The 15,939-nt window shown below is 36.7% G+C and overlaps 1 protein-coding gene across 5 annotated transcripts in view; it reads left to right on the forward strand.

Annotated features, from left to right (window-relative positions):
• Pak5 (p21 (RAC1) activated kinase 5) overlaps positions 1–15,939 on the forward strand; it is a 342,537-nt gene that overhangs the window by 245,180 nt on the left and 81,418 nt on the right. For all 5 annotated transcript variants that reach the window (XM_074074350.1, XM_074074352.1, XM_074074353.1 and 2 more), the window contains one exon: positions 2,278–2,492. In XM_074074350.1, the coding sequence (XP_073930451.1) occupies positions 2,289–2,492 (204 nt within the window). In that variant the 5' untranslated portion in view covers positions 2,278–2,288. The remainder of the gene's footprint in view (positions 1–2,277; positions 2,493–15,939) is intronic.

Below are 15,939 nucleotides of genomic sequence, written 5' to 3' on the forward strand. Positions count from 1 at the left end.
ATTAATGCAAAAGAACTCTTCTCAAATGATTTTTCTGAAATAATTTTTATCTTTCTCTTTAAAAGTGGTCATAGCTAAAGGCTATTAAAATGTCAAGTTGATTCAACCACCAAATCACTAAATTATATTTTTGCTTGTGTTTTATGTTCACTAAATTAAATCAAGAGATGCTATAGAGCCACTAATTTTGTATAATTTTCTGCCACTGAAAAAGTGCCAAGCCTTTAACCAACCAGGTAGTAGTATCATAATCAAGATTCCTTTGAGTTAAAGCAGTTGTATGATGGCTAATATACTTACCCAGATTGAACATTATTATTTGAAACTTTGCAGCAGCTAAAATTGAAAGAGTAGAATGGTGAGCCCCTAAAAATGCAAGGTATGAAATGACAGTGAAGTGTTTACTGTTAGCTTTATTCTATGCAAAAATCCACTCCAAAGCATAATGGCTTATGTCAACAACCATTTATTTATGTCCTGATTCCATAGTACAGGACCTCTGGGACAGCTAAGCTTGGTACCCCAGTTTTTCTGCTGATAGATTCACTCATGTAAATAGCTGAAGGTCCGGTAGGCAGCTCTGCTTCTGGGGTTTAGTTGGCTGTTGGATGGCAAAACAAGTGACCTTGTCCTCCAGAAAGAAAGCCTAACCTTGTTCTCATGTCAACTGCAGGTTCTAAAGCCTGAAAAAAATATGGGATAGGGGCTTAAGAAAATGGAAAAGCAGCAGAGAACTCTGCATGAAAAAGCAGCAATAAATGGCTCAAGGAAGAAATAAAGCATTTATAGAAACAGGGCTCAAACAGTAGAGTGCCTTTCTAGTGACTGCAATGCCCTGAATTCAAACCCCAGTACTTCAAAAAAATTTAAAAAACAACAGAAGAAGAAATATAAATCTTATTGGAAGGTGGGGGTAGAAAAGGATGTAGAAAATGTTAATACCTATGAAGTTCTGAACCCAGGTGCTATTTAGTGAATAAATGTACTATTCTCAGTGATTTAAGTCTGTTAGCAAATATTTCTTGAGCTCTATATTGCCAGGAATTAGCAAACAGACAGCATCCTTTCTCTCATGGATCTTATATGTATTAGTAAGGAAAATGGATACCAAGCAACTGCCACATGTAATCAATCACAATTGGATAAATGCTGAGAAGAACATCAATAAAACTAAATACAAGTAGAATATGAGTATGAACTGCAGGTGTGTAAGTCACCTATTCCTGCCTAAGGAATGAGCTAATGCTCCCCAATGAGACAACACTTACTCCAAAACATCATCTTTGATTAGTCTCACAACAGTGTGTAGAAGGATTTCCAAAATAATCATACTTGTCCTCTTCACACATGAGTAGATCCAGAGAAGAAAAAGATGATACCTAAGATCACAGCTAATTGGTGACCTATTCAGCTTCAGCATTGAAGCCCAGGTTACCAAACGTGTTCTTAGTACATAAATGAACTAAGCCTTGTATGCACATATGAATAATAAAAGAAAAATGAAAAAAAAATAAAGGGATAAAGGAGTATTATAAATAAAAAAAAACCTTCTACATTGTATATATTTTCTAGAGGTATTCTGGTTACTGGATATGTTTTACCTAGGTAAACTGTTTTGCTTCAAATAAGTAAAATATATTATACAAAATTCTAAATAGTATATATGCAATGAAAAGTGAGTCTTTTCTGGTCAGCTTTTGCTTTGGTAATTCCACATAACAAACAGGTTCAACATCTCAATAACTTAATTACAAACATTTATGTCTCACTTGCGAGTCATCTGTTGCTTAGCTATGATCCAGTTGGGCTTGCCTGATCTTGGCTCCAGACTGGGTTTATGTCTGCTTCATGTATCTCTTTTCCTTAAGACCATGTTTGGGGAAACATCGTCTACCTGAAAGATCTTTCTGTTAAGTGCCAGGAGCACAAGGGGAAAAGTGGAAATACACAATGCTTCTAAGCACCTCCACCCCAAACAAGCTTATTGTCTCTCCCATTCATACTCCATCGGCGAAAGCAGGTCACATGGCCAAATCTAAAGTCAATGTGCAAAGAATTAGACTTCATATGGAACATTCATGGTAAGGACATAAAAAAAAATGAATGAATTCATTAAATCTACACACCCTGAAAAATCTAACTTTCTTGTTTTCCACTGCTGGTATCTAGAGGTATATCTGATAAGATGTAACTGTGAGTGAATTAAAAATAACTTTCTTATGATCTCCTGCTGGCAAAACATAAACAGCTGCCTTTTCTTCTGTTTGCATCTCACAGGTTTTTGCATCATGTTTGGGAAGAAAAAGAAAAAGATTGAAATATCTGGCCCATCCAACTTTGAACACAGGGTTCATACTGGGTTTGATCCACAAGAGCAGAAATTTACGGGCCTTCCCCAGCAATGGCACAGCCTGTTAGCAGATACTGCCAACAGGCCGAAGCCCATGGTGGACCCTTCATGCATCACACCCATACAACTGGCTCCCATGAAGGTATGGTGAGGGCTCTAACTTTAAGGTGGCTTATGAAACATGCTCTGAATTGAGGCAGTGTATCATCTTTATAGGCAAGCTATCAAATGCCTAGCTATGTATTCTTCAAATGCTCATATATTAGCTGCAATTATTCTTCAGTGATTGTAATAATCACCACTTGTTGTATATTGTAGCACATAAAAAGGAATGACCCCTCTGGTTAGTATTGGCAATAGCCTCTGATCAAATGTTATATTAGACAAACTTCTATTGTTTTACATATGCTTTCAAAATATTTAAACTCTTATATAAAATTGAATAACATATTTAACTATAACAAGTGATATAAAACATGCTTACATGCATATATATTACACATGTGTATACATGTTTTATATAACCAAATATATATGTATTTTCAAATTTGTCTTCATAGCCTAAGAGAAAGCTATTTCAAAAGAGAGCAAATAATTTGCGTCCTGGAAGTTAAACAAATTGCTAGTAGATTTTTGGCAAGGAATATTCATGAAAATGATTGCATAATAACAGAATGAAGACTCAATAAATTTCAGATATTCCAAGTTACTACAAAGACCATTCAGGCATTGCAGTTGCTCAAAATCTCTCCGTGGGAATTAAACATCACAGAAGTTTATCATTATGTGACACAATAGATCATTGCAGAGTTTTCATCCAGAAAAAGCATGAGTTTATATTATTCTCTTGCTCCTTATATTAGTAGACATCTAGGCTATATTAATACCTTATTCTGTGTTAACATGAATACTGTATAAATTGTGTTTAAATAATGTGCAAAGAGCTTTAAATGATCTGTAATTGGCAAACTATAGGAAACGCTTTTATCACATGAGCTGGCCAGATTAGGGTTATGATTCCATCATTTACGCATGGTCATGATCATTCTGTTCTGGCATTGAACATGTGAGTCTGTTCTGTCTAAATATCAATAGAGTCTCAGTGTTCTGCATCTTGTGAATTTGATTTTCTGATAGGAATTTGAAGCTTTTCAAAATGACTAAAATATTAAGTATATAAATGGGCAAAGTGAATCTTCTCTTCATTGGTTGATACTTATAGAAACTGACCAGTTAACCAACTCTCTACTTTAGTCAGTATAACCTACAACTGAACATGATTTTCTCCCTTAGAGAAGGCTAACCCTTCATGAATTACCAAATAATAGAGTATGCCATGTCTGAAAAGAAGTTGATGTTGGGTAAAAATTGTTTTTAGGTTTCTTTATTTCCTTATATCTCGAGTTTTACAAAAGCCGGAAAGTGTGACCAGAAAATTCCTCTAATGTTGATCATCATTATGAAAAAAAATTTCAAAGTTGAGTATGCCTATTTTTCTCCAAATACTGTGAGTACAGATAGCACCACTGGCAGATAATAGACAATCTTGGTAGTCAAAGTGAATCTTGTCCCTCCTAGTCCCTTAGAATAAGTAAAAAGTTCAAGATGCCAAAGTATGACATGTGGTTTGGATGATCACACATTTTAGAAATAAATGTTTTTTCTGGAAAAATCTCTAGTGCTTGAGGATGGCATATAAATCATGTAGAGTCTGTCTTAGAAGTGAGAGCAATCTTCACAATAAGAAACTGCGAGTGAATTGGCATAAAGGACTAAATATTGAAGATAGAGTTGTACAGGTTTAAAGCCATTTTGGCAAAATTATTTATTTAAGTTAAATGAAACCAACAATTCTAATTTGGTCAAATTGTCCTTTAAAGTGGGCAAAGATGAGGAAAGGATGATAAATGAAAGCAGTCAATGAAAGAAGTATGCCATCTCTTATGTTGTAGCAAAGTACTGGTCTTCAGTATTGGACAGGAAGCTTCAGGCAGGGTAATGGGAAGGGAACTCCACCACTGTACTCAACACTTTCCTGTATGATTGGTTTCCACTGTTCTTATTTAGAACCTCATGCTTCCTTATTGTACTCATTACTTAGCAGGACATAAGTATGCTTTATAGATATGTTTATGTAAGTGTCTCTCAAAATGTATAGTGGCTCAGAATCACCTAGAAAGCTTGATAAGACGTAGATTGTTGGGCTCATCCCAAGCTCCTGATTCAGTAGAACTGGGGTCGGGGCTCAAGAACTTTCATTTCTAACAAGTTTCCAGGTGGTAATATTGCTGTTGGTCCAGAGACCAGGTTTTGAAAACTTTGATACAAATATTTATAAAGACATTTATTCAAATAAGGTATAATCAATGTGAGTTTACATAGGTCAAAGTTACCAAACTCACAAATCTTGCCAGAAGCCAGAGGATATCTTGGACTTGTGGAAAAAGTTGATATTCTTGTCACAAACCAAAGACATGTATACAAATAAGATCTTCCAAAGAGGAAGATCCCTTTTAAATATTTGGAAAAGGGCTGGGTATAGCTCAGTGATAGAGCACATACTCAGCATGTGTGAGGCCCTGAGTTCAGTTCCTCACACCCCCTCCCAAAACAAAACACTTGGCAATTATCATTGCAAAAGTCCTTTTTTATCTAACATCATTTTGTCCACAGGAACATGACAAGCAATATCACCAAAATTAAGTTAGATGCCTTATATGAAGGGCAGGTTGAATGGTCACACTTGTTTGCTCTTGCCTGGTAGATCACAAACTTGGTACTTAGGACACTTGTTCTTACTCAGATTCTTGGGTCCCACCCTACAGGTTCTGATTTAGTAGGTTGTGGGCCCAGTGATTTGCATTTATAACAAGCTCTCAGATGCTGTTGATGGATTGGGCAAATATACTTGAAGAACCACTATTCCCATTGGAGGCACAGGCCTATAATCCTAGCACTCTGAAGGTCAGAGGAAGATCAAGAGTTTGAGCCAGCCTGAGATAAATAGAAAGACTCTGTCTTAGAAACAAAGAAACAAAAATCCTACCACTGTTCTTGGTGGACTGAAGTGAGAATACAATGTTCACCCTTTCCCTGTTTTAACCTAGAAATCATTTTTTAAATGCTAAAATATACAGAGGATAATATCGAAAAGTCTTTGTACCTTTGCCCTAAAATGAACAAACATATCTTAAGCATTTCTTAATATTTGCTTTTAATTTTCAGTCAGAATTATAGAAATACTAGTATAAGTAGTATTATTTGGTATACTTAAAATATATTAAATGATATCAGACTGTATAAACTGTTCTTTAACTTACTTTTAATTTAACATTGTTTTGAGATAAATTCAGATTGATATGTAGAAAAGAAGCTTATTTTTAAATTACTATATTTTAAAAAAACGTATCCATTTCTCTACTGAGGGATATCATCAAGTATTTGTTATGGCAGGTAATATTTTCATGAACATCTGTGTTCCTTGGACCATGATAAGAAGTTTTCTTCTATGGTTCTCAAAGTATGGTCTCTTTCAGGAAATCTGCAAGATCAAACTATTTTCATCTTAGTACTTAGGAGTCATTTGTCGTTTTCACTCCTTCTCTCCTGAGTATACAATGGAGTTTTCCAGAAGCTACATTATGTCATAATGTCATTGGTTGATGCTTAATGAGTTTATGCACTTTATATTCTTATGTTTTAAAAGTTTGTCAATTTTAATATATAACACAGTACATGTTAATAACTATTACATAAACCAAAGTCTTTTGGGTCCTCAGTAAACTTAGAGGCTCCTAAAAGTAAAAATTTTGCCAACTGTCACTGTATGAGTTATTTTTGTGTAACTATGACCAACATATACAAGAGAACAGCTTAAAGGAGGCACGATTGATTTGGCTAATGGTTTCAGAGGGTTCAGTCTATATTTTTGGCCCCATATACTTGGGCAGAATATGATCGTAACAGCATGTGGCTATCACCTCATGACAGACAGGAAGCAGAGAATGAGGAAGGGATGAGGACCAAGCATAACCTTCAAAGGCATGACTCCAGTGGCCTACTTTCTCCAACTAGGCTGTCCCTCTTAAACTTCCCGGAATCTTCCAAAGTAATTAAAGACCAAGCATTCAACACATGGATTTTGCATTCAGAACTTAAGTTTTTAGAGCTTAATCATTTTCTTAGTCCTATTTCCACAGAATTCTGTTTTTTAATATTTTTTGAAATGTGCTTTCTCAAAATACAGGGCAGCAGTGTATTTGTGGCATCATTTCCATTCATACCAAGGAAACATGCTCTCCTTCATTTCCTTTCTCATTGACTCATCCCTGGTGTTTCTTCTTCACTGGTCAGAATTAAGTTAAGAGATGCGATTTCTTTTTGTGCCTCCCCTCACTTCTAAGAATTGTCCTCAAGGAATGAAACTGTAGCATATGGTTGTCACTCTCTTAGCTAAATTAAATGCCCAGCGACTGTGAAAGCAAGGCCTGGTCCATGGTGACTCATCTGGCTCCCATGCCTATTTTGGGGTCTATACCAAAAATGCTTTACACTGCTCTTTAGATATGTTCAGTGGCTTTTGTCCTTTTATCTTCATCCTGATGTTTTCTCCAGGACTCTTCATAAAGCCCATGGATTGGATTCCTCACAATTTTCCTATCATGTGCCTCAGTGTAGTTTTTACATCCTTATTCTTTTAGATCTGTTTCTATCCAGAAACAGATTTCTTACCACATGAAATTTTGTGTCCCGATGTTCACCCACCTGTGCCTCCTCTTTCCATTTCTAAATGCCCTCCCAAGTGAGTGTCAGCACACATCTACAAAGATACAAGAGGAGCCAGAGAAGACCTGGAAAGGTGATGTGCTCCTGGGCAAAAGGAAGAACTAATGCGAGACCTTGTGGCAAGAACAAGCTTGGGGAATTTAAAATAGAAACAGATCATCTGTGGGACTGTAGCAGAGTGTGCCAGGGAAGGAGGTAGGAGATGTGGTCAGATGGACCACAAGCAGTAATTGAATGATGAGGGCTTTTGGAAGCCACAGTTAATCCTCCAGAGATGAAAGACATAGGTCTCAAATTATTCTATTATGAAGTGAATTCATTCATTTAAAGGTCAGGTCTAATTTACAGGGTAACAGCCATATTAATCCAATCTTTAATCATGCAGGTTTTAGATGTTTTATTACTTAGTATGAAGACTTGGGATGCAGGTTGTCCTTACAACTACATGATTGTCCAAAGACATTTAAGAAAAATACAGACCTTCTTACAAAAGAAATAGTGCATTTGTTATAAAGGTAATTAACTTCATTGCACAGCAGAATGTAATTATAAAATGAAACCTGATAAACAGGTTAACTATATTTTACAACCTATCACCAAAAACACTACCAAAAAATTATGGCAGAGTTGACTGGAAGAAAGGAGGACAGATTTGTTAGTCTTTTGTTGAAGTTATCTCTACTACTTCTATATTGGCAAAATATAGGATAGTACACTTGCACTCTTTCAACTCTCTGCTGCATATTACTCCCTCCTTCCAATTTCAATATGCCTTTCAACCACCTCACCCCTACAGAGGCTGTGGAAGACAAACATCTCTCGGTGTTGAGTACAGTAGCTCATGTACTCATGAGTAGCTGACTACTCCCCCACTTCTTGAATTTGAACTTTTTCATGTGACTTGGAGTGGCCAATGGTGTCATAGGAACAAAGGCATGTCAGGAGCAGCCTGACTCCAGAAGGATGAGTGGTACCTGCAGCATATCATCCCAGACTGCCTGTGTCTTTGTAAAATGAAGCAGAGCCACCTCAACCTCATCCTCAACATATGACACTAAGTGTGGGGATGTTTGTTTTGCAGCCTTACTGGACAACTATTTTACACACTATCTCACTAAACCATCATATCATCCTTTTCAAGTGGGTGGTGTTAACTCTGTCTTTTAGGAAAGCAAATCAAATATTAGCAAGATTAAACAACTTGTCAAAGATCCCACAGCTAACAACTGAAAAAACCCAGGATTCAAAGGTGAAAAACATCTGATGCCAAAACTCATGTCGGTCATCACCACACTACACTGACTCCTAATGATAAGGGGGACATTTGGGTGTGAAGAAGTGCTGCATACATAAATGAAAAAAATTGCTTCCTTCTTGCCTAGTCCTGTCTTTTCATCTACCAGATGATACAACTGGTTCTCAATTAGGTGCCATGATTTTTCCCAAAGACAAGTTAATGTTAAGGCTCTAAGGTAAGACACCTTTGACTCCAGCATTTAAACAGCCTAAATTCAACCCATGAATTCCCACAGTTGAGAATCTGATGGGGACATCATTTTAAACACCTTCTTGACAGTAATTTCCTATCATCTCTGCCGTATGACTTTATTTTCTGCTTGTAGAAGACTCAGGACCTTTTGCAGGATCTTTCATTATGCATGTAATCCACACAGTCTCCTCAAGTGAATTAGGCAGAATATTTAAACAGAAAATGTCAATGAAAGCATTCAACTTCAAATACATGCTGCTTATTCTTTCTCCATAATAGCCCTACTCCTCCCTGAGCTAATCATATTTGAGGTCAAGCAGCAAACCCCCTAATCACAAGCATCTCTGCAGACCACAGAGGTGGCCTACTCTGAACTCCCAACTGCTGAACTCACTAAATGATGAGAGTGGCTATGCTTTGATAACTGGAATATTCTACATCAAGTGAAAGGATGTTCTCAGGAACACCTTATTTCCCCAGCTTTGCTCTCCTGGCAATGATGACCTAACTGAAAATAATCCTTCTAAATAAAAACGAAAAAGCCTGTGGCTTTCTGTGACTCCCACACATGCTTGGAACTTGAAAGATTTAATTTTATCTCTCATTTAGCATCTTATAGAAATTGGGACACTAGCATGGCAACTGTGGGCTTCATGGTGGAACTGTCAAATCCTAGTTTCTCTATTGTCAAAAAAAATAAAGTAGAAGTATTATACTGTTGACTCTATACTCATGATAAATCTATCATTTCAATCATTTCTACGCAGCTCATCACTTTCCCATTGATTGGATGCTACTACTGTTACCTTTAAGTACAAAGGTTTAATGAAAATGTATGTGCTCAGGACAGTCCTGGTGTAAGAGTTTGTTTTGTTCACTCAGTCATGACCTAACAAGAACCTTTGGATTAATCTTCTTTTGTTGGATGACAAATTGCCACAAATTTGATGACTTAAAAGGACACATTGATCATCGCAGTTTCTCTAAGTTTAGAGTCTAGACAAGGCTTATGAGGTCCTGTGCTCAGCATTTCATAAGGATACAGTCAAGCACAGGGGGACTTCATTCCCATCTGGAGGCTTAATTGAGGAAGACTCTACTTCCAAGCTTATTTATGTTTTTGGCAGAATTACTTACTTTATAGCTATAGAACTATTAACAGTTTACTTTCTCAAGGCCAGCAAGAGAGTGAGAGCTAGGCTTCTTGGAGTTTATGTATGTATCATAACATTATTACAGAATTGACATCCCCTCAGTATTACCAGATAGTATGAGATAACCATGGAGTGACATCCCATCATCTTTACCAAATAACACAACTGTAGAAATGGCAACCTGTCATGTTTGCCATATTTTACTGGTTAAAAGCAAGTCACAGGTTCTGCCCAGACTCATAAAGAGGAGATTGGTTACACAAATGCATAAGCACCAGAAAGTAGAAATCTTCATTGAGGGATCAGACAAGAGGCTATCTACTCTGGTCCATAATATCCTCGCCATATGCAAAATACATTCATCCTCAGTCCAAGAGTCCCAACGTCTTATCCAATTACAGTACCATTTCAAAGTCCAAACTCCCATCGTCTTGAGTTGAGGTTAGGTGTTGATGGAACACTTAAGTGGAATCTGTTAAGTACAGCTACTGGGACACAATTTTTCTTTATCTGTGGACCTGTAAAAGCTAGAGACAAATTATCTGTTCCCAGATTTCCCAGCATTTAATGGTGGGACAGGATAAGAGGTATAAAAATTCTGGTTCAGAATGAGAGTTGGATGAAGGCAGGGAGACAGAAGTCTAAAACACCTCTTTATTTCATACTTCTGTCCCATTCAAGCCAAGATGACAGTGTTTTTATTGAAACAATTTCTTAATGACTTTGTAGACTTTCTGGATTTCAATGTTACTCATTTTATTAGGCAAAATGAAGTTCACAGATATTTTGAAGATAAAACCTCCTGTTTTTGACCATCTCCGAGCTAGCTTAGGGAACATGCCCTAAGGCTTCCTACAGTTTTGAGAAGATTTTGTGGGCCACAGTTATGTTTACTTAAAGAGGGCCCCTTGTGTGACCCATGCCCTGACCTTTTGATTGGAGTTGTTTGTTAAGAAACTGTTCCACAATCACACATTCAGTCTTCTTTCCAGAACATACTTTCCTGAAAGTGAATCTCTTTATTTTGGAATTTTTTGCCATCTAGAGAGCATGAGAATTTTTTAGGTCATCATCTGAGCCCCTTTTTATTTAAAGAAAAGTCCAATTTATATCTCTTCTGGCAGAAAGAAGAAATCAGGTGGCTCCTTCAATGCTTTTCTTGGAAATCCCTTTAGCCTCATAGCTAAGTTTATCACTTACAAGCTCTGCTTTCCACATAACTTTAGGGAACAATTTCAAAAAACTTTTCATAACAAAGATTCTCCTTCCTCCCATTTCCAGTAACATGTTCCTCACTTGCTTCTGAGCCCTCACGGAAGCACCCTCAAGGGCCAAGTTTTTCTGCTAAGAGTCTGTTCATAGCAATTTAGGCCAGTCAAGCATTCCCTAGCTGGCAGAGTGACACCTTCGAGTAGAGAGACTCCAGAACCGTTCAGCATAGACAGGAAATGTTTACAGGGGACCTCTCCAGTGGGCTGAGAGGATAAAGGCCCACACAGGTAGCAACAGTTATCAGAATAATATCAACTTCAATTTCCTCATAAAAATTTATTGTGTACCTACTATATTTTGAGCAAGAAGCTCTAGATAAAAGTAATATTTGATTCCATCTCTATAGTCTGAACAACCTAGTGAGGGAGATAAACTTGTAAAAAGCCAATGAAAACAAATATGGATGTATAGGTATCTCTGTAGTAAGCCAACTTTAATTTTGTAGGATATATACCCAGAAGTGGTATGGCTGGATCATATGGAAGTTCTGTTTTTAATTTTTTTGAGGAACCTCCCTACTGATTTCCATAGTAACTGGACTAATTTACATTCCCACCAGGAGTACATACAGGTTTCTTTTTCCTCATATTTTTACCTGTATTTTTGTTTTCTATTTTCTTAATGGCCATTCTGTTGGGTTGGTGACATCTCAATGTAGTTTGATTTGCATCTCTCTGATGGCTAAGGATATTGAACCGTTTTTCATGTATTTATTCACCATTTGTACTTCTTCCTTTGAAAGCAGGAAGTCTGTTCTGTTCTATTGCCCATTTACTAATTGGATAGTTTTGGTTTCTTTTTTTAGTTCTTTTTGTACATTATAGATATTAATCCCTTGCCAAACGAATATTTGGCAAAGATTTTCTCACATTCTGTATGTTGTCTCTGCACTCTGTTAATTGTTATTTTGCTATGCAAAACCTTTTTACTTTAATACAATCTCATTTTTCAGTTCTTGCTCTTATTTCCTGAGCAATGGGAGCCCTTCTCAGGAATTCATTACCTATGCCTATATCTTGAATATAGCTTTCCCTATGGTTTTTTTTTAGTACTTTCAGAGTTTCTAGCCATTATATTAGTCTTTGATCCATTTTTGCCTGTATAGGGTAAGAGATAGGGGGTTGTTTTTAGTCTTCTATATATGGATATCCAGTTTTCCCAGAACAACTTGTTAAAGTGGTTGTCTTTTCTCCAATGTCTGTTTTTGTCACCTTTGTCAAGAATCAAATGACTGTACCTGCTAGAGATGATTTCTGGATCTTGTGTTCTATTCCATTGGTATATGAGTCTGCTTTTTATGCCAGTACTATGCTGTTTTTGCGATTATGGTCCTATAGTGTAGTATAGTGTAGCTTTAATTCAGGTATTGTGATACCTCCAGCATGACTCTTTTTGTTCAGGATTGTTTTGGCTATTTAGGGTCTTTTTGTGTTTCCATATGAATTTTAGAATTTTTTTTCATTTTCAGTGAAGAATGTCCTTAGAATTTTGAGGGAGAAGGGGGTTACGAAAGCGAATACAGAAGGTGAACATGATCAAAATACACTAAAAGCATTATGAGAATATCACAAGGAGCCCTTTACTTTACATAATTAATGTACACTAATTAAAAAAGAATTATTGATGAATTAAAATCTCTTCATTGACATTTTAAAAGACAAATGAAAATATATAATAAATACTAAAATGAAAGCATAAACGTTTCAAGAATTCTTTAGAACAGAGTGACTATACCTCCTAGAAAATTTCCAGAAGGTAGGATTTTAGATTTTAAAAAAGAATGTAGTCTTATATTCAGGACTAATGAGAGGATACCCCTATATAAGAAAATAACTTAAAAAAAGACAATAACAGCATCTTGCTTAAGAATGCCAGACTATGCAGGACAAATGCAATAATCTTTATTCTGCCTATAACAGCTTATATGACCTTGTACAAGTAACCCAATCTCCAGTTTCCTCATCTGTTAAGAGTGAATACAACAGTACTACCTCATAGGTCTGATGTGAGAATTAGACAGTTCGACATATTTAAGACATTGGTAGAAAATAAATTTTAAAATGAAACCCATCTAATTATCACATATACAAAGTATGATGAAAATCACCTTTTTAAGAACTGTGTTTTGAGTTTACTTTTTTTATTGTAATCAATAAAACAAAACTATTTTAAGACTAAGTCATTTTAAGAATACTATTGAGAACAATGTTATAGGTAACTCTCTAAGTTATACAAAATGTGAGTTCTCAAGAGTTTGCACATTTTAATAGCAAAACACCCCAGATTTTTTCCCCCGGGTGTATATTTGAGTGTGAATTTCCTATGAACATGCTTCCAATGCTATCACTCACCTCAAAACTTCAGGATGCTCAGACCATTGCTCCCACCATGAAGCAGGAGCCAGAGAAATGACACTCCATCGTCTGTGATGTCCATAGGTCCTGCCTCCCAGCCTTATCAGTCACCAGCATCTTTGCTAGACTTGCTAGCTGTAAGGCTGAGAAACTCCCATTGGCTGAAAACCAGAAGCCAAGTTTACTCCTCAAGACTGTAGTAGTGAGAAACAGGGGCAATCATGTCTTAATAGCACCAATGAGAGATATGTGGACATGTAGGATTTTTCTAAATCTCTGTATTCTAATGCCACTTCCTACTTATATGGAGCAGAAGGCTAAGAGAGTGGATGAACCCTCTCCAGGAATGAGACCATACAGAGTAATACCTTTTCATCACAAGCAGTTTAGTAAACAGAAAATGATGGAGAAAAAAGATTTGTCATTCCTCCATGGCACAGTGTTGAATTTTGATTTTTGATGTATTTGTTGTTAACACACAGAGAGAAGACTGAAATCAATGACAACGGTCATGCACTTTTGGTTTAAATTTTCACCTAGTATATTAGTTCCCAAACTTTCTTGTTTCAGGTTATCTCTGTAATTTTGTCATAGTACCCTCTAGGTGAAAAGAAATAGCCATTCCATTTATTGGAGTTTAAGTCAAATAATTTAGTAAGTGTGTCCTAACAACAAATATTTCATAGAAGTTGAAATTTTGAAATACATTTATGTCGTTCTGAAAACACCGATGAAGTATGTAACACTGTTGGTCACCGCACAATTTCTGCAATTTTGGACCCAGGTTGAATATCGTACCCTTCCTTTCTGTTTCACATTGATTTTCACAGGGAACTTGCTTTTTGGACTTGACAATTGCCAGATGCACAGTTTTGCATTTGATTCTGTCATCAAAAGGCAGGTAGTGTAATCTAACTTCCAAAGTTGAACTGCCATGAACTAGTAATTTATAAGGTGTCTAAAGGTTAAATATTGCTGTTGTCCTCAACTTTTTAAAATATACTACTGCTCTTGTGATTTGGTGGCAGTCCCCTGGGGTACCTTGCATCCAGTTTGGGAATCATGAAGCTGAAGTCTCTTTGCATCATCCACATTAGGATGTGGCCATATAAGGATTCTGTAGATGTGCCATGATTTTAAAGCCCTTCTTTTGTTGAAAACTTATGCTGGTTACTAGTTTACTTTCTACTGGTAAGTTCACTGTCTTCAATAGCAAAGGAAACTTCATTTTTAAGTGCAGAGGTATTTTTGAATGTACGGTTATTGCCCATTATCATTTGCCTGGATTATATCTTCACCTTGCAATCTCAGAGCCCAATTAGCCCAATTAGCCAGTAGCACTTGCAGTTCTGAAAGCTATGATTTTCCACCTTCTAACTCCTATGATCTTCATGGTTTTGTCAGGGATTTGGTTTCATGAACAAAGAGCCTAAAACATGAAAATGTTTGTAACCCAATAGTGATGCTTCAGATTTTCAAGTTAAATAAAGCCAAGGACTTGACAAGGTTTTATAAACTAGCAACAGAAAGAAATTAAATCTGGAAGACAAAAGGGGGGAAAGTGATGAAAAATAAAAATAATTGTGAAATTTGAAAAGAAGTTTAATTTTGGTAATCTCACACCAAAACCCTCGGCTCAGCACTGTCTTCTACTCCACTAGTGAGCTGGTTCAGCACAGGAAGATGTTGGCACTGTTAGCGTTGTTCCTTATGGCCTGATGTTATAGACAACAGTTCAGCTTGTGTCTAACTTTTCAGTTAAGGGGAAATCTGTGCTGGATTATTCCCCCAGACTGAACATAGATTTATTGGCCTTGTAATGTTGTCATGTGGATAAAGTCAAATTACAAAGAGGGAAGAGGAAGAAGAGATAGGAAAATGAGGCAGGGAGGAGAGGAGGAGAAAGAACTTCAAAATGAAGTTCTCTGCAAATATAAGGTGATGGTGATAGAGGTGGTGAAGGTCATCATAGGGCTGATGGCAGAGGAGCTGGTGGCAGAAGTAGTGGTAGAAGCTATGGTGATGGCAGTGACAGTGGAAATGGCTGACGTCATGGGAGTGGTAGCAGTACCAATAAGACTTTGTCTAACTTCTAACAAAGAATACCAGTAGATATATGATTTCATCCATTTCATGCTGCTATAATGGAATATCTAAGGGTGAGTAACCAATAGAGAACAGATTATTAATTTCTCATGGTTCTGAAGGCTGATAAGTCCAAGGTCAAATGGCCCACATCTGCTGAGGGTCTTTTTGCTGCATCATCCCGTTATGGAAGGTGGAAAGGCAAAAGAGTGAATGCAAGAGAGGAAAAACAAAGGAGGAATGGAGGGAGGAAAGAAAGGGGCTGAACTCATCTCTTTTATAGGAATGCACCCCACAAAACTAACCCACTCCTGTGATAGTAGCATTGATCTATTCATGAACACAGATCTCTCATGATCTAATCACATCTTAGAGCTCCCACGTTTCAACACTGTTGCACTGGAGATTAAATTTCTAACACATGCTCTGCAGGGATACATTCAAACAATA

The sequence above is a fragment of the Castor canadensis genome, chromosome 5, assembly GCF_047511655.1.
Source record: "Castor canadensis chromosome 5, mCasCan1.hap1v2, whole genome shotgun sequence".
NCBI lineage: Eukaryota > Metazoa > Chordata > Mammalia > Rodentia > Castoridae > Castor > Castor canadensis.